Genomic DNA, 17,646 nt, shown 5'->3' with positions numbered 1-17,646 from the left:
GTCACCAGGTTGTTATGGGTCAGGGTGGGTGGCGGTGGGTGGGTGGGTGGGTAGAACTTCTCTTCTTTTTTGGGTTGTGGTTTAAGGGGTAATAAAAACCTTAAATTTTCTTTGCGGTGTTGTGTTTTTCCACCGCCCTCTTCCATGAAGCTGTGGTTTGTGTATGTCAGAATGCGAGCGGCCGATCTCCTAACCTCCCTTTCCTTTCCGACAAAACGGCACCGCCCCCCTCCCTGCCTGCGGGCACCTACCGTTTCCCTGCCACGAAATCGGCGCGGAGAGGTTGAGAGCCGCATTTGCGATCGCACTGCGGCCCCCGGAAACCTTCCAGCTGCCGGCGGGACAGAGAACTTGAGGTTCTGCTTTCAACAGACACAAGGCTTTAGCGCCCAGGACAAAAAGGGGAAACTAGGAAGCAGGTGGGCTTATTATGGGTTGGAACACCCTTTCCCCAAAGCTGCGGCCCTCCAAGTGTTCAAAGGACTTCCTTTTGCGCATCCGGAATCATGTGCCTTTTGACAGTTTGACAGCTAGCACTGTGAGAGAGAAAAGCTTCTCTCCACTTTTGCCACACTTTGAACCTGTTACGTCTCCTCTGTCCTGCCCTTTCTTTAAAAGGCCGCACACCTTCCTCATGCGGGGGTCACTCCACCCCCCTGGATCATTTTGGTGGCCCTTTCCTGGACCTTTAACAGCTCTACAGTATCGTTTTTGAGTCCAGGTGATTAGAACCACACGCAGTATCCCAAGTGTATTCTGTGCGATAGATTTATATAAAGATGTGATCGAGTTGCAGAGTTTTTCACGGGGCTCGCAGTTTTTGTATTTATTTGCATCACTCTCTTCAGCCGAAGAGGCGGCTTCCAGACTGTCTTATGTAGATGGAGAATAAGTCAGTCCCTACATGAAGGCTCACAATTCTAAACCATTCAACTACGAACCTCGTTACAAAAAGCGGAGATTGGCCATCAGTTTGGAAGGATTTGGATTACATGAATTGATGGGAGCTGAGTCCTTATGGCTGAATGTCTACCATAGCCATGAATGGATTCATAAACTCCTTCCCAACAAATACTTCCCAGCAGCCAGTATCAAAAGTATATCATGCGTTCTGAAAAATTGAATTTTACCATCTGTTGCTTTTAAGAATCCCTCTTTTAAAATTAAAAGGTGTTCAGCCCCAAATGTTAGCTGCTTTCATTCCTATTTAACTGGAATCTTATGTTAAGGAGTTGGGCAGCTTCCTTCGACCCCCCAGATACCAGCCGCCAATGCAAGGATGCCGCATTCTAGCTGAGCCAGGGGCAAAGCCAAGGATTCAAACTCCTGCGAAGCCAGAAGGCAAGCGGAACCTAAGATCAGCTTCCCTTTCGTAGAAAACCGGCTTATTCTGTTGCACAGAGCTCTGGCAGGAATCATGATTCACAGCTGAGTGGTTAGTTAAACAAGCCAGCCTCATAACCCATGTCTGAAGTTGCCTTGTTTTGAAACAGATAAATAACAGACAGACAGTCACGGAAAATATAAGCAAACACAAAAAAGCCGTGACAATAGACAGTGAAAAATGTATAAATATACTATAGCAACAGTGAGAACAATAGCTACAAAATATAAAATGCAAATGCAATGGCCTGACACGTATATTCAGTGGTGCATAAACACTACTAATCAATACCAGTCTGTAGTGCAATAAATCACTTAGGAATCATAAATGTTCCAGGTAAGTATAAAGTTGATATTCAGTAATATTCTGTTTCAAGCGAAATTCCTTGTCTTTCCTGACAGGTTGCCAGCTGAAAATCCTGTTTCACTGGTGAAAATCCAGTTTCCTCAAAGGAACAAGCTCTATCTTCAATAATAAAATACAATCAATCAATTACTACATGTAACAATCTAGTCCTTTGAGGAAACTGGATTTTCACCAGTGAAACGGGAGTGACACAGGAGATTCCGGCTAAACATCAGGAAGAACTTCCTAACGGCAGTGGGACTGACTCAGAAGCTGATGGATGCTCCTCCCTTCATTGCTGGGGGGTGGACCAAATGACCCCAACTCTTCAATTCTATGTTTCTTTAAAATCAGAGTTTTGAGACTATTGTGATGAAGCAGGATAGATAGATAGACAGATAGATAGATACCGGTAGATAGATAGATAGATAGATAGATAGATAGCCTAAATGGATTTTAAAAATTAAGCTTGTTTTAATTTTACTGGAGGCCAGACACGTTTTCTGCAGCTGGGCATGTGCAGAAAACACCGCCTTCAGCATTTTCATAGCCGATGGGCACTGCCGTTCCTGCAAACCCTCCTTAGCTGATGAGCACAGATGTTCTGGTGAGGCAGCTGTGCTTCTGCAGGAAGGACCGAAAGCAGCCAACTTGGGGACCCTCGGCTGTCAAGCAGCAAATTAGCGACGCAGGGCACAAAAGGTTTATGGAAATAACATGCAAATGACCGGGCAGAGGGCCACAAAACTGGCAAGTGCAAGAGAATATTTAATATTTGAGATTAAACTCTCCAGCAAAGGGGCTGCTGCCTGGCTGGGCGATGAAAACGAGAGGGTTGCGGGAGTAGATTTCTGTGTGATGCAACGATCCTTTCTCCCACCAGAGGGCACATGTCACATTCAATAAGGGAAACGGGAGCTGTCTCGTGTAGTATTTTGCTCAGATTCTCGGGAAATTTAATATCGCAGTCTGTGCCAATGCAGAACTGTGGCTGCGTTGTCCCAACGCTGCTCCTCGAGTTCGCCTTTTCAAAACACTCTAGCATGAAATGGACACACAAACACCCTTTCAGGTTTTTTTTTATCATTTTTGTTGTTATTGCTAATGATTTGGTTATGACAAGGAGTTGCGGGGAGGGGGGAAATCACATACAAATTTGAGCTGCAGTGAAACAGGGTCTCAGCCCCCTCCCCACATACTTTCCTATATGGGGGAAATCAAAAGTGACAGGTTCACGCGGCATGCCGAGGTCCTTTATCACGTCTCTGGTTTTCGCAGGGGGGACGGAAGGGGAGATGTTACTGGTGGTCTGCACAGCTCCCCGGCTTGTCTTAAGCAAGTCTGCTCATGGTGTGCCTTGGAGAAGCTGCAAAGAAATGGGAAAAATACAATATTTTTAAAGAAGAGGTGGGCTAAACAAGTTCTGTCTATCGGGAAATGCACCCCCTGTTGTGTTTGTGTGCGATGCCATTCTCCTGCCTTTCGCCAAAAGGCTTCTGTGTGCAATCCTGCGTCTACTTTAATCATTAATAATAATAATAATAATAATCTTGATCCAAATTCTTTTGGGTGTGTATGTGCAAACCGGCTCCCCAAACCAGGGATTAACTCTCCTTGGACTAGAGGAACTTTTGGCACCTTCCAAAATTTGGCATTTTACAAACTACATCGGTCGGATTTGTACCGAGAGAGAGAGAGAGAGAGAGATCTGGGTATCTCTAAACCAAGTGTGGGGGGACCTTCGGCCCTCCAGCTGTTGCCGAACTACAACTCCCATCAGCCCTAGCAAGCATTGGCCCAATGGGCAGGGTTGCTGCTGCTGGGAGTTATAGTTCTCGTAAATAAAGTTGGAGTTCTTATTACAAAATACACTGAAATAAATATAATTCAGAACTCTGGCCAGAAGTTTCAACCAAAAAGATGCGTTTACTCATAAGTAGATACAAATATAGTGTTAATCCTGTTAAGAATTACAGTCTTAAATGAAAAAATAGTTTCACATTGAAAATTCTCTAGAAAGTCTCAATGTGAAACTATTTTTTCATTTAAGACGCATCTTTTTGGTTGAAACTTCTGGCCAGAGTTCTTAATTATATTTATTTCAGGGAGTTATAGTTCAGCAGCTTTTGGAGAGCCAAAGATTCCTGCCCACTCCTAACTCAGAGATATCCAGACCTCTCTCTTTCTCTCCCTTTCCCCCACCCCTCCCGACAGTGGTACAGTCTGTGCAGTCCACTCCAGCCGCACCTTTCCCCCCTACTTACGTGCAAAACTGTTGACCAGGTAGGTGGGCTTGTTGCTACACAGCAGGGTGGTGAGGCTGCCCAGGGATGTGGTCCCCACAATCTGCACCTCGGAGGTGATCCCCAGCGTGGCATTTTTCTGCAACAGGACAGGACAAGAAACCGAGCCAGCAAAAGCAGGTTTGGCAATTGCTACATACAGCGTTTTCATTCCACGCTCTGAATCATTCACATATACTGTAACTGTATAATTTATTATTTTTTCCATATAGAAAATTACATCTGTTACTCAACAATTACATTCCAGTTCAACAAAACTAGTGACTTTCTGCTATAACTCAAGTGACATACAATTGCATTTTAAGGTTCCGTCTTATCCAATTTCTAACGTGTTTCCTAAAATATTCTGCTGTTTTCTTACACTTCAATCCCCGCTGTGGTCTTCGCATACGGGAAGTAACTTTTTATAAAAACTAGAAATGGTTTTCAGTCTTCTTCAAAATATTCTAAATTTGTATCTTTTATCGGTGCTGTCAATTTTGCCATCTCTGCATATTCCAAGATTTTCATCAACCATTCTTCCTCTGGGTGTGTTTTCTCTCCTCCTTCCATTTCTGTGCACAGAGAATCCTTGCTGCTGTACTCACACACACTCTCGGTCCTTTAATGGGACAGCGCCGATCTCTGGAACTCCCTGCTTATTGACATCGGGTCTTCACTTTAGCGTTTTTTGACCGTTTTGGTTTAGACGCTCCAACCTAGCTACGTAATCTGTTAGGTATACTGGTCCTTAAACTTGCTGCGAACTTCCTTCTGAATTCACAACCACAACCACCCCTCTGAGCACTTGTGGGTGTTAATATTTGCAACTCAAGATGATATTTCATTTATCTGAAGAAGTGGAACCCAATCCACAAGTCTTGAAGCTGGAAGCAAGACTGTTCGGGGGACCCCCCCCCAGAATAAACCTTGAAGGATGAGTTACCCCTTTTTGGCTCCCTTAGTTGGCACCTATATTAGTTAAACCGCAGTCTGTTGTCAGGTGAAACAGCTGTAAGCCTGCAACCCCCGCTAGGCCTATTTACCTGAGAGTAAAAACTTACTCAGAGCAAACATGCACAGGGTTTGTGCTATTAAATCGTTTTTAACTATGAAATCCAGTCGGCTGGTATAATTTGTTGCTTTATATAACAACAGCTTTATATAACAACAGCTGTATACTGATATTCGTTTGGGGGGTGGGGTGGGGGTGGGAATCGGAGCAGTTTCCAGCAGTCACACATAAAACCGTACAGTTAAAACCATATATATAAAACCAGAACTATTATTAAACAAGTTTGCATACGGATAAAAATGTATAAAGTAAAAAATGCATTTATATACATAATAATAATAATAATAATAATAATAATAATAATAATAATTAATAAACCACTACTGATCATGTCTGCATTAATTATGTCTAAAAGAACAGTTCAAAGGCAGGAGGGGGGACCCACGATTGCTTTGTTTTGAGATGCTGCATTTAATTATATGTCAGCGTTTCGTTCAGAACCATGAGGACCGGAATCTTAAAATTACTTTTAAGGAAAGGGCCGCAGCTCAGCGGCAGAGCCAATGCCTTGGAAGCAGAAGGTCCCAGGTTCAGTTTCCCAAGATGGGCCTTTGCTATAAGGCAGTTCCCTATGTTCCTGTTCAAATCAGCCCTGTCCTCAAAACATTGAGGACTAGGATTTTGTTTTTGCTTTCAGGGCAAGGGCCGCAAATCCAAGCCACTCCCCGTGTGCCTAGAACCGCCCCCAGGACACCTGCCGATCCTCACCAAGACAGCTTGGAAGTACGCCTCCAGCTCCTGGCAGGAGGGGAGCGGTTCGGACACCTCCATCCTTCGGGCCACACACCCTTCTGGCTGGCCATGGTACACCATCAAGTGCTGTGGGGGGGAGAGAGAGGGCAGAGAGGTGGCACTAGACAGAGGAGGCTCCCAAACCCCTTGGCCCAGCAGCTTCCGAATCCCACTCTCCCTCCTGTCCCCAGGTATGATTTTACGGCATTCAGGTCGTTCAGCCTGGCTGATGTTTTCGCTACATCTCTGATCCATTTTGCAAAAGGTTATTCGTGTTTTCAGCTCTCTGTCTTTTTTTTTTATCGCGTTAACGCGGGCTATACATTTCAAATAAATAAATAAAAGAGCTACTCCCATGCTCCTAAGAGCACCTCAGTGTGGTTTAATTAACTCTGATGCACTTTGGATACCTCTAGAGCAGTGTTTTTCAACCTTTTTTGGGCAAAGGCACACTTGTTTCATGAAAAAAATCACGAGGCACACCACCATTAGAAAATGTTAAAAAATTTAACTCTGTGCCTATATTGACTATATATAAAGTAATTCTCTTGAATTTTTCAATTTTTCCCACGGCACACCAGGCAACATCTCGCGGCACACTAGTGTGCCGCGGAACAGTGGTTGAAAAACACTGCTCTAGAGCAGGCATGGCCAAACTTGGCCCTCCAGCTGTTTTGGGACTACAACTCCCATTATCCCTAGCTAACAGGACCAGTGGTCAGGGATGATGGGAATTGTAGTCCATGCCTGCTCTAGAGAGACCTTGCAAAATCACTTGCCCTGACAATACTCTCTCTCTCTCTCTCTCTCTCACACACACACACACACACACACACACACTTAGGGGAATGGCACTGACTAGCTCAGTGAAAGAGCTGGCATGTCTGCTTGGCATGCAAAAGGTTCCCGGTCCAATCACCAGTATCTCCAGAAAAACCTCCCTACCTGAAGCTCTGGACAGCTGCTGTCAGTCACTGTAGATAGATCCACCACCGGTCTGACTCACAGCAGCTTCCTATGTTCTTAAATCCACCTTAGTGTGGTTCAGTTACCGCTAAGGCACTACTGGACAACTTACGGAGACCCCATTGGGAGATCAAAGCAGCAACACTGTCCCCATAGCCTCTTGCGACACTAATTCCGACCCTATTGGCGATTCTGCGACTCACGTTTCTTAAGTCGCAGGTGATCCCTGGAGCCACGCCTTGTTCGCCCAGTTCGCTGAGCGCCAGCAAGAGAGACGCTTCGTTTTGGACGTTGACTTGGGGAGGGAGGAAGCTGAAGGCGTCTCTCTGCCGAGAAAGGAAGCGGGGGAACAGATTGAAACGCGGCTGCCCTGGCCGAAGGTGCTGGATCCGGCCACCCAAGACTTCTGTGGTGGTGGAAGGCAGAATGTGCTGGATTCAGACTGCCAGGATTTCCACTGCCAAAGGCAGAAGGCAGGTGCTGCCTCCATCACCGCCGGCCCTCCATAACGTACCTGTACGCAGTCCGCCCGCCCGAGGTAGGTGGCCAGCAGGACCCCCACGATGCTGATGGTGAGGGCTGAGACACCACCCACCATCAAAATCACCAGCTTGCGGTTTGAGGTGACAGGAGGCTCTGCCAACTCAAGGCTGGAGTGGAGAGTCTGAACAAAAATTGGGGAAGGGGTGAGGAGAGAGAGAGAGAAAGAAAGAAAGAAAGAAAGAAAGAGGGGTTATGGCATCTAGCAGCACCTGAAACCCCTTTTCTAAAATCTGTGACATGTCAGCCTGTTTCTGCATTTGCACTCTGCACATGCTTAAGAGTGCTCTCATCACGCTGGAGAACCGGGCCTTGAAGATAAAAAAAATAATAAATTGGCAGGTTGATAACCATAGGCATTCCCACACTGGGCAGCAGGCAGAAATCCCACCGGTGCAGCTTCTCTCCCCTCCACTGCACACGGCAACAACACAAGGCTGGGAAGAGCTTCCCCTGATGGATTCCTGCCTGTTGAGCAGCAGTTAAAGGAACGGGAGGCCCCATGGGGGTTAAAAAAAACGAGGTGGCCTCCCCCTGCCCTCACTTCTAAAGTGAGCTACTTACGTAGGGTGGGCTCTTGAGGTGCAGCCCTGCCGGCCACGATTCGGGGTTCTTGTCCTCGCTCACCATTTTCTCTTCCCCGACGGCAGGTCTGAACGGATCCAGACTTTGGCTTCTTCGTAGGCATGTGAGATACCAGCGGGAAGCTCTTATAAAGTCTCGGCTGCCTGGCACAGAGCCCTACCAAACAATAGCCCCCTCTGTGCACATCCCAGCTCCAGGCTCTCGTGGGGGCACTGAATAAATTTTTGCCGCCTCTCCCCGCCTTCTGCCCCCAAATACCTGCTGCCCAGCCAGGTGCAAAGGCCTTTTCTATAGGGATAGTTCTGTTTCCACTTGTGGGCTGAGGGTTACAGATTCCGGGTTGCATCCAGCGAAGTGGAACGAGACCCCCTGAAATCAACGGATCTAAGTTAGTCACAGAATTTTAGAGATAGAAGGGACCCTGAGGGACATCCATACCAACCCCTGAAAATCCCCCTTAATTTCAATGAATGCGTTCTGAGTAGGGCAAGCATTTGGCATGAGCCTTCATCGTATTTTACAGTTAAAAGGGATCCCCGGCTGGGATACCCAATCCCCTAGTGAGAAAGTGGGTGCACTCTGCTCATGCCCTGATAGACACTCTTCTTTTTTCATTCCCTGATTGGACTCTAGTGTAGAGTGCAATACTGCAAACAGACCTTTAACCATGAGGACGAGAATCTTAAGCCTATTTTTAAGGGAGCGGCTGTATACCTCTGTGGCAGAGCACCTGCTTTGCATGCAGAACATCCCTGGTTCGATCTCTAGCATCTCGAGTTAGGGCTTGGACAACCCCCTTGCCCAAAACTCTGAAGAGCTGCTGCCAGTCAGTGAGGGCAATATTGAGCTAGATGGACCACAATGGTCCAACTCAGTGTAAGGCAGTCTGTCTATATGTTTCCTCTGTTCGCGTACACACATACACACACCCCTCCATCCCTCATGCAGGCAAGCAAGAGGCATTGCAGGGGGTTGGGCTAGATGACCCCTTGGGGACCCCTTCCAATGCTACAATTCTTTGCTTCTTACTTCAAGAGCACCGATTGTTTTGGGTTTTTGTTTTAGAAATTATCTTCAATAAAGTGACAGGTGGAATTACAACTACTGCAGCTTCCTCCCCAGCGTGGCTGCCGTGTAACAGGCCGATATTCATCTGGTGAAGCCTCCCCCCCTACTCGCTAATCCTTAACATTCAGCAGGATTTGACCTGCTGTTAAATTTCCCTTTGTCTCTCCCCCCCGGTGTCGTTCAAAAGCATGCAATAAAAGATGGCAACCTCATGTTCTGCGGATGTTGTGATCTACACTTAAAGGATAGTCAACCCTTTATTCCAGGAGACCTCTGAGGGGCGGCAGAAGTCGGGGGGGGGGGGAGGAAAGGAGACTTCATTCCTACAGCCAAAAGCTTTCTGGCTTGCTGCTGACTCTCAGGTTCCACCACCTGACATGCTGGGAAGAAAAGGCCCTTTTGAAAGAGAGGCCGAGGCTCCCCCCGATAACCTCGCTGTTGAAAATGGAGCGGACCGAGGCACAAGACGAGGCACTGTTTTCGGGAGAAACCGCCGCATCACTCGATCGGCTCGGAAAACTTCCAAGCGAAAGGCCTCGGCTCTCGGGGAGGGCGGCGGGCGGGGTGGAAAGTGCCTGATTTCGGAGGCGCATAAAAGCAAGATTGTTTACAAGCTGATGCGCCCAGTTGCAGCGATGGAGAAGTGGACGGCGGGAGATGAAAATCACTTGGCTCCCCTTGGCAAGGTGGGAGGACAAAGGACAATGCCTCCCTGGGTCGGAGAAAAGGGGACGGGGAGGTCTTGAGGACGCTGCATGCTTTAACTTGTTGGTCGCCGTCCTGAGCCGCATCAAGGTACACGGACCACCAGTGGCCTGACTCGGAAGCTTCCTATATCAGAACTAACCATGAGAACTAGAATTTTGCTGAGTATTGCAGCTCTGTAAACTACCTTTCCCAGGATTTTGGGGGAGGGTGCTTTGAATGAACAGAACATACAAGTTTATTGGATTTTCCAAATTGGATTTTTCCAAATTGAGGGGAGGTGCATAGGTTAGAGACAGGAGGCTCTTCCTGTTGTATTCCTCTTTGGAAAGTTCCCTGGGCAAGAACCCTAGGCGCTTCCATTGTGTGTGGGGCAAACACCCTGTTGCAACAGCCTTAATAAAGATCAAGCTTACTAGCTGCTTTGTTTCTCAATATTCTCAGGTTGGCCTCTGTTATTTACTCCTACCGATGGGAGAACCTGCAAAGGACCTTGGTAGAAACATTATTAATAACAATAAAAAAGTTGTAATGACATTAATTAATATTAACTAACATGTACTACACGGAGCATCCAGTTGTGAAGTTGCAAGAGCACAGCTGTAAGGTTTGATCCAGATGTGAAAAAATCAATTTGTTAGGTCAAGCTTGTCCATTATTACCCAGAATCCCGTGCGCCGCTCCCCCACAATGCTTCACGCTCAGTCCTCTTGGCCACTTTCCCCCCCAGACTCCTTTGCGCGTCTCCATTTAAAGGCCACCATCCCAGAATCCCTTGCGGCACGGTTGCTTTCCATTCATTCTCCCTCCTGCGGGGAGTGTTTGGACGGACGTTTGCTTTGGCCAATCGCCACCCAGATCTTCGGCGTTCCTTCACGCGTGCAGCCATTAGAGGGCTAAGTCATCATTTGGAATGGCCTTCCAAGAGTAGCCTACCAATAGTAAAATGACGTGAGGAGCCTCAGGCGGGGGCAACTCATTTGAGTGACACGGATTTCCCCCAATAAGCCTAAGCGCTGGTGGTTTGCTTGTTCGTTTTAAAAGGCACGAATCACAGCCAATTAGAATGGTAGAGCGTGTGACGCTATTCCCTCCCCCTGCAAGCCCCGCCCATCTCCCCTGCCGAATGGGCGGTTCTTGTCTCAGACGGGTCGCCTCAGCAAATGGGCAGCTGCTGCCGTTTCTGTATTCCCTCAGGTGTCCAGCGAATGAAATTAAAGCCCAGCCTCCCTGATGCTCGCAGCCAATAGAAAGGATGTTTGGATATCTCCGAGAATGATAGATGCCTTAGCCAATAGACGCTGGCCGGTGGGAGGCTCATCCAGCTGACTACAGCTCCTTCTGGGTAGGCTCGGCAAAGCACCAAATAGAGAGCGGATGAGGAGGGCGCGAGCCATTTGAGCGGCAGGCCGAGCAGCCAGTAGGGCTGCCCAGCGAGCGGAACGGCTGTGTCCCGCCCCCGACGAGGAACGAGTTCGGGGAAGGCGGAACATCCTCTTTGACTGATACCCGCTTTCGCCCAATGGCGAGTGGGGAGGCCGGGAGCCTTTCTTGACCGACGTCCCGTTCGCCCAATGGAGCGCCAGGCAACCGGGAGGTCATCCTCAGAGCGGCAACCTGCCTCGCCAATGAGGGGACCCGGGGCCGGGCCGGAGCGGAGAAGCAGGAAGCGGTCGAGGAGGCGGAGGCCGCCCCGCAGTCGGGAGAGGGACCTGGCGGGGAGCCTGCGGAGCCGCTGGGCGAGCTGCCCCTCTCCGAGACGGACACGACGCCGGGGCGCTCCAGGGAGCCGGAGCCGAGCAGGTAGGCCCGAAAGGCCTTCCCCTTTAAGGGGGTGGGGCCCCGCCAGGCCCCGCCCACGAGGCCTCGATTAAAGGGGTGGGGGCGCAGAGGGACGGAGGGATATTTATTGGGGGGCGACCTCAAAATGGGGGGGCTTCTGCTTTGAGGGGGTCGTGGAGGAGTAATGGGGAGGGGGGTCTGGCGCTACATGGATGGGAGGGGAAGGAAGAGTATCATCATAAATGGATTGGGGGGGGGGTCCTCAAAATCTGGGAATGGGGGACAAGGGGTCCCCCCCCACCAAGGTTGCTTCTCAGGGGGTTACAAGTGGGGGAGGTACAGGATAGGCTGGTGGTTTTCATCCCTCAGTGGATATTAGCTTAAATAAACTGCAGAGGTTCTGATATGGGGGGTGCATTTCAGTCCTGGTTTGAGGGGGTAGGAAGTTTTGTGTGTGTGTGGAGGGGGTCCAGGCTGACGGTTCTTCCTCCCTCCTGCAAAATATAGAGAAAAAGAGCAACACTCCAACATGGGATTGATTATTTTGGGGGGGGGGTGAAGACTTAAAAGGTGGGGTGACCCCCAACCAAGCCCTCTGGGGAGGCCATAGAGGGAAGACAGAATAACATGGTGGTTCGCCTCTTTCAGTGCATCTCGGCATAAATAGATCCTGGGGGGGGGGGGAGGACCTCAAAATGGAGTGGGGCTGGTCCACTTCAGTCCTGTTTTGAAAAAGGAGGAAGCGAGGAGGAGGATGGTGTTTTGTTCTGTTTCCTACTCACAAAAACAAACTTGGGATGCAAACGTGCTCACGATGGGTGGAAGGGCCCGTTTCAATTTTGCTTTGAGAGGTCAAGCAGATTTTTTGGTGGGGGCGGGAAGGAGGGAGATGGGTGCTGTCCACCCCCACCCCAACTCCAAAAATCCATGGATCTCAACAGAAGCCTGGAACTGCAAGGAGTGGGGGGGGGGTCCTCAGACTGGAGGAGATGGGGGCATCTGAGTTCTGCTTTGAGAGGAAAGGAAGATGGGGTGCTCCCTCCTGAAAAACCTGGGGGTGGGAGAGATCTCAAAATGGGATGGTGGGGTTGTGCATGAAAATAATATTGAGAGTGTGGGGAGATTGGTGCTCCCCTTCACACTGGCAAGGTGAGATCTAAAAAATGCAGGGGGAGAAGGGAGTCCATCTCAATCCTCCTTTGAGAAGGCAGGGACAATAGGAGGTTTTGGGGAGGGATGCTGCTTCTCCCCCCCCCCCAAAAAAAATGCATATAGAGCAGGCATGTCCAAAGCCCATTTGGACCCTGCTGGTCGGTTTAATCTGGCCCCTGTGGCAGTTTATTTACTGGAGTAAAATCCTAAAATAACCTCAACAACTTTGGTCGGCCCTTTGGTTGGCGCTCATGGCTCTTCACTTCATCAAATCTGGCCCTTTTTGAAAAAAGTTTGGACACTACTGATAAAGAGTATCTCAGCATCTCAACATAAAAATGAAATGGGGTTGCGGGGGGCAAAATAGGAAGAAGGATGTAGCTCAGTCCTGATTTAGGCATAGTGAAGGTATATGGGGGGGACGGACCTGGGATTTCCCTCTCCCTGTATGTATTAAAGAAATTTAGGGTTGGTGCATAGGTTAGTGATAGAGCACACACTTTGCATGCAGAAGGTCCCAGGATAAATAAACATTTTAGGGGAGCAGAGTAGACTTGAGAGAGCAGATTTTGACCCCTTTAAATAAGTTAAATAATTTCAGGGGATTGACCTGTTTTTTCTTTCTCTTCAACCCTGCCCCCCCCAGCAAAGGTAGGGGGGGAAATCATGGGAGAGTAAAGGGGGATGGAGAGCAACTTCCAGATCCCTTCTCTTCTCTGCCCCCCCCCCAAAAGAAAATCAGAGGAAAATTTTAATATTGCCACGCACAAATATATATAAAGCATATAGTTTATTGAGAGGAGTGAACAATTTCATTCTCTCAAGATTGGGGGTTGGGTGAAAGAAAAAAACAATCCTCCCAAGATACACAACAGTTGTAATGGGTGTTTTTTTTGTTTTTTGAGGGGGTGAGACATCCTTCTCCCAGGATTTTGTGGAGGTGGAAGAGAATAAATCTTAAGAGGTTTGCCATCACCCCTTATTGAATTGTGTACCTAAAACCTGAAAAATAAATCATTTCATCGCGTAAATGAATAACAGGTTGTTGCTGTTTGCCTGTTTGCGGACAGTTTGTGTTTATAGGCTGTTGAGTAGGCAGAGTCCTCCCCCTCCCTCCAAATAAATCCTGGAGGAAAAGCAGGAAAATCTTCCCTAAATTGTGGTTTTGTGCTTTTTTTCTTTTTTTGTCTTTTCAATGGAGTTATGCTGAGCCCTGGTGTCACTTGGAGAAGTGTTCTGATTTTGGAGCTTCTACCCACCCCTAGTCTCTAAATATTCATGGATACAGTAGTAGGTGTGAGGGGGTTAATCAAATATTAGTTTGCTGTTATGCATTTTAAACCTTTTGATTCCATTTCCCCAGGGCTCAGAGAAGGAGTATGAAGGGGATCTTGTTCTGCAAAAGAGAGGCAGCTCCCCTGTAGGCTTGGGTGGGTGGGGGGCTCGACCCAAGAGTCCGCTGTAGCTTTGCTTGGCGTCTTACCCATCCCGTCCTTGGTGAGACCTCCAGTGCCTAAGAGATTACAGGGCTTTCCCCAAAGTCCTGCATGGCAGTGATGATAGGAAGCGCTACGTCAGGGTCTGGAGGACCCATGGCACTCCAGGTGTTGTCAGTCTCCCCCAAATCCCAATAGCTAGTAGTGTGGCCATTTCAGCAACATCTGGAGGACTGGAGATCTTCTCAAACTTCCCACTAGGTCTCGGAGGCTGGACAGCCTTGAGTTAAAATGCCGATTTGGCCATCAATGTTTTTGAGTTGTGTTGGACACCATTAATTCTGTGTCCCAAATTCCCAGCGGGTTCGCGTATGCTTTTAAATGGGTGCCAGTAATTTCTGTGAACCGGCATTCCTGATTAGAGCATGGGTGCTGGCATTCAGGAATTGAAATGCAAACGCAGGAGCAATGAAAACAGTAGGGTGGAGGGGGCTGGGAACCAAGAACCCAAAAAGATAGTTAGCATGTCAGGAAGAAAGCAAGGCTCCTCCTTGAGATGCTAACTTTCTGCTTTCAGGGATTTCTTTGCTATGTGACTTTCCATCAGCATCTTGAAATCGTACAGTCCAGGACAGGCGTTGTCAGTTGGGTCTCCCTGTTTCGTATCCTGGCCTTGTTTGTTTCGTTGACCCTGAGAGCAGATGCTAGCCAGATAATGTAGATTTTTAAAGCTCCGCAGGTTCCTTGTCTGTCTGCCCACTATGCTAATGTTGAGACCCTTGAAACGCAACACCAAGCCTGCCAATTTTTTTTTTATTTTCTGTTTTCTCCCTTTAAAAATTGCACTTTTCCTGGCCTTCCTTTCCTTCCCCACTTGGGTGTCTCCGTGGAAGTTAGCAGATGGTTGAGCCTTAAGTCTCTTAAAGACAACTGGAATTTAATCGCGTGCCAGACTTCAGCTGAAGGCAGCAGCAGACAGGTTTTTAATCTGAAATATTAAAACGGTTCAGGTTGGGGGTGCAGGGGCATAGGATGGAATGGAAAAGGGGGGTTCTAGTTTGAACCTTCAGGATACAGATTTTGAGCCCTGGGCAGCAGAGTGCAAGACTGGCTTGTGTTGAGTTGGGAGCTGTCCGATCTCAGCTGCCTCTTCCGTCTCCCTTACAGGTGTGGGGTTTGGTGGTTGGAGTTGGGGGGCGGGCGGGGGTCTCCTTGCCCCAACAGCATCATATTAGGACCACCTGATCCCTTTGATCAGTCTCTGAGGGGAGTCACTGTTTGTGGTCCCCATTACTTGGGTGCCTCCCAGGAGCCGTGCATTGAGCGCAGTGGGCTTGATTTTGTGGAACTCCTCTACCCGGTGAACCTCCGGCACTAACATAAGACTTTACAAAATTGCAGCAGGCTTTTAAATCGAACTTTGATTTTTATAGTTACAGGTAGGTAGCCGTGTTGGTCTGCCATAGTCAAAACAAAATAAAAAATAAAAAAAATTCCTTCCAGTAGCACCTTAGACACCTTCAGAAGTGTGCATGCACACAAAAGCTCATACCAAGAACTTAATTGGTCTCTAAGGTGCTACTGGAAGGAATTTTTTATTTTTTATTTTGTTCTGATTTTTATAGTTTTAACTTGTTTTGGCTTCAAGCGGGATATAAATTGTCGAAATGAATAATAAATAATCATCTAAATCAGGGTCCATCTACCTTGTCGGACTACAGCTCCCATCATGTCTGGCCAGCATAGCCAGGGGTGATGGGAACTGTAGTCCCAGCAACACCTGGGGACCACGGCTGAAGATCACTGATCTGAATAATCTTCAGGTGTGCCCTTCTGCACACTGTGCTGCCTTCTGTCAGGGGTGGGAAACTGCTTTTGTGCCCCTCCACTGAATGTTGTTGGACTCCCAAATCCCATCCGTCCCAGCAACCAGAAGTGAAGGAAGCCCTGCTTGGAGATGCCACTGGCATTGAACTCATAGACTTCTACACGCAAGGTGGTCGCTCTCCCACAGAGCTTCTCCTGAAGATGGAGGAAGATTCTAGTCCTCAGGGTTGTGAATGAATGGCCGGCTTTAAATTGTACTGTAGGAAGTTGCCTCGCTGCAGAAGCAGACCTTTAGTCCTTCTAGCTCGTGCTGCCTACACTGGCTGGCAGTGCCTCTCCAGGGTTTCTGGCATGGATCTTGCCCACCAATGCCAGGGATTGAACGCGGGACATTTTTACCTGAGCTGAGGCCTTCCCTTCAGGAGCTCGGCCTCAAATGCCCAGGAGCAGAAATGGGCACGCCGTGTTGTCTCCTGATACACTGCATGTGATCTTTAAAACAGCCTCCTCCTACCCCCCCTGAAAACTCCTCTCCACTCCCAAACTGCCAAGGGAGAGACTAATATGACAGGATGAACTCCTAACAGGTTTTGTAGCTCTCTGCAGCCGATCCCCGTGCGCTGCAAAGCTCTTGCAGAACGGCTTTCCCCGCCTCTGACTCTGCCCCCTTTTGCAGCCTGCGTCTCAGGCCTTGTTTTTTGTCCATTCCCCAAGCCTCGCCTGGTGTGCTGCGTCTTGCTTCGCGAGCTGAGGAGATGAAAAAAGCTAGGCTTGTCTCTCTGTCACTGCCTCCCGGGCCGGGCGATCGGTGTTGGTTGTGTGTTTAAATCCTTCAAAAAAAGAGGGGAGAGAGAGAGAGAGGAAAACCTATTTCCATCGTTGGCATGTTTACCCTTCCCTCTGGAGTAAGCTTGGTGGTAGTGTACCTGCTTGGGATGCAGGAGGACTCAGGCTCAATCCCCAAAGGCATCTCCAGGCTGGGCTGGAAGAGACTCCCTCTTTGAAATCCTTGGGAGCCACTGCCAGTCAGTGTAGACTATACTGGGCTAGGTCTGACTCAGTAAAAGGCAGCTGCATGTGTCCCTACAAGGACTGGAAGCTTACTGGAATCTTTTGGGGAAGGACAGTGCTACAGTTTCAGTCCCTGAAGGCATCTCTAAGGAGGGCTGGGGAGAAACTTCCTGTCTGAAACTCTCAAGCGCTGCTGCCAGTCAGTGTAGACACCACTAAGCTAGGTGGGCCAATGGTCTGACGTGGTCTAAGGCAGCTGCCTGTGTGGTTTTTTGTCGGCGGTTCGAATCCCTGCGACGGGGTGAGCTCCCGTTGCTCGGTCCGAGCTCCTGCCCACCTAGCAGTTCGAAAGCACGTCAGAGGGCAAGTAGATAAATAGGTACCGCTCCGGCGGGAAGGTAAACGGCATTTCCGTGCAGTGCTCTGGTTTCGCTAGAAGCGGCTTAGTCATGCTGGCCACATGACCCGGAAGCTGTACGCCAGCTCCCTCGGCCAATAAAGCGAGATGAGCGCCGCAACCCCAGAGTCGTCCGCAACTGTCCCTTTACCATTAACCTGAGTGCAAACAACTGCAGCAACAACAAAAGGGCATTAGTTCTCTGCCCATAAGGAGCTTACAGTCAGAATGAGCAAGGGGGGGGGATTTTTATCGACCCCGTATAGTGGGTGAAGGAGGGAGGAAATTGGAGTCTCTGGGGAAACCACTGTGGTCTGCCTTTCTCCTGTGCTCTGGGCCAGCTGCTACACATTCAGCAC

General features: G+C 48.7%; 2 protein-coding genes across 2 annotated transcripts in view; one reads left to right on the top strand and one right to left on the bottom strand.

Annotated features, from left to right (window-relative positions):
• Positions 1–2,809: 2,809 nt before the first annotated feature.
• Positions 2,810–8,255, bottom strand: LOC117039274. Its single transcript, XM_033136368.1, has 6 exons — positions 7,889–8,255; positions 7,299–7,448; positions 6,988–7,110; positions 5,795–5,905; positions 3,994–4,111; positions 2,810–3,095 (listed from the first exon to the last, which is right to left on the bottom strand). Exons 1-6 carry the CDS (start codon positions 7,952–7,954, stop codon positions 3,061–3,063), a joined length of 603 nt encoding a protein of 200 aa, XP_032992259.1. The 5' UTR covers positions 7,955–8,255; the 3' UTR covers positions 2,810–3,060.
• Positions 8,256–11,211: 2,956 nt separating this feature from the next.
• ZNF687 (zinc finger protein 687) overlaps positions 11,212–17,646 on the top strand; it is a 29,792-nt gene continuing 23,357 nt past the window's right edge. The window contains exon 1 of the mRNA XM_033174536.1: positions 11,212–11,485. Within this exon, the coding sequence (XP_033030427.1) occupies positions 11,257–11,485 (229 nt within the window). The 5' untranslated portion in view covers positions 11,212–11,256. The remainder of the gene's footprint in view (positions 11,486–17,646) is intronic.

This window comes from Lacerta agilis, chromosome 17 (assembly GCF_009819535.1).
Source record: "Lacerta agilis isolate rLacAgi1 chromosome 17, rLacAgi1.pri, whole genome shotgun sequence".
In the NCBI taxonomy this organism is placed as follows: Eukaryota; Metazoa; Chordata; class Lepidosauria; order Squamata; family Lacertidae; genus Lacerta; species Lacerta agilis.
Note: the sequence above shows the minus strand (reverse complement) of the source record. Positions and strands in the feature narration are given on the sequence as shown.

Excerpts from the sequence above, each read along its gene's own strand:
- LOC117039274 (XM_033136368.1), bottom strand. The coding sequence starts at position 7,954 with ATGGTGAGCGAGGACAAGAACCCCGAATCGTGGCCGGCAGGGCTGCAC. Across the intron at positions 7,111-7,298 it reads GGCGGGCGGACTGCGTACAG|AGAGACGCCTTCAGCTTCCT; the intron begins GTACGTTATGGA and ends CTTTCTCGGCAG. Across the intron at positions 4,112-5,794 it reads CGTACTTCCAAGCTGTCTTG|AAAAATGCCACGCTGGGGAT; the intron begins GTGAGGATCGGC and ends GTCCTGTTGCAG.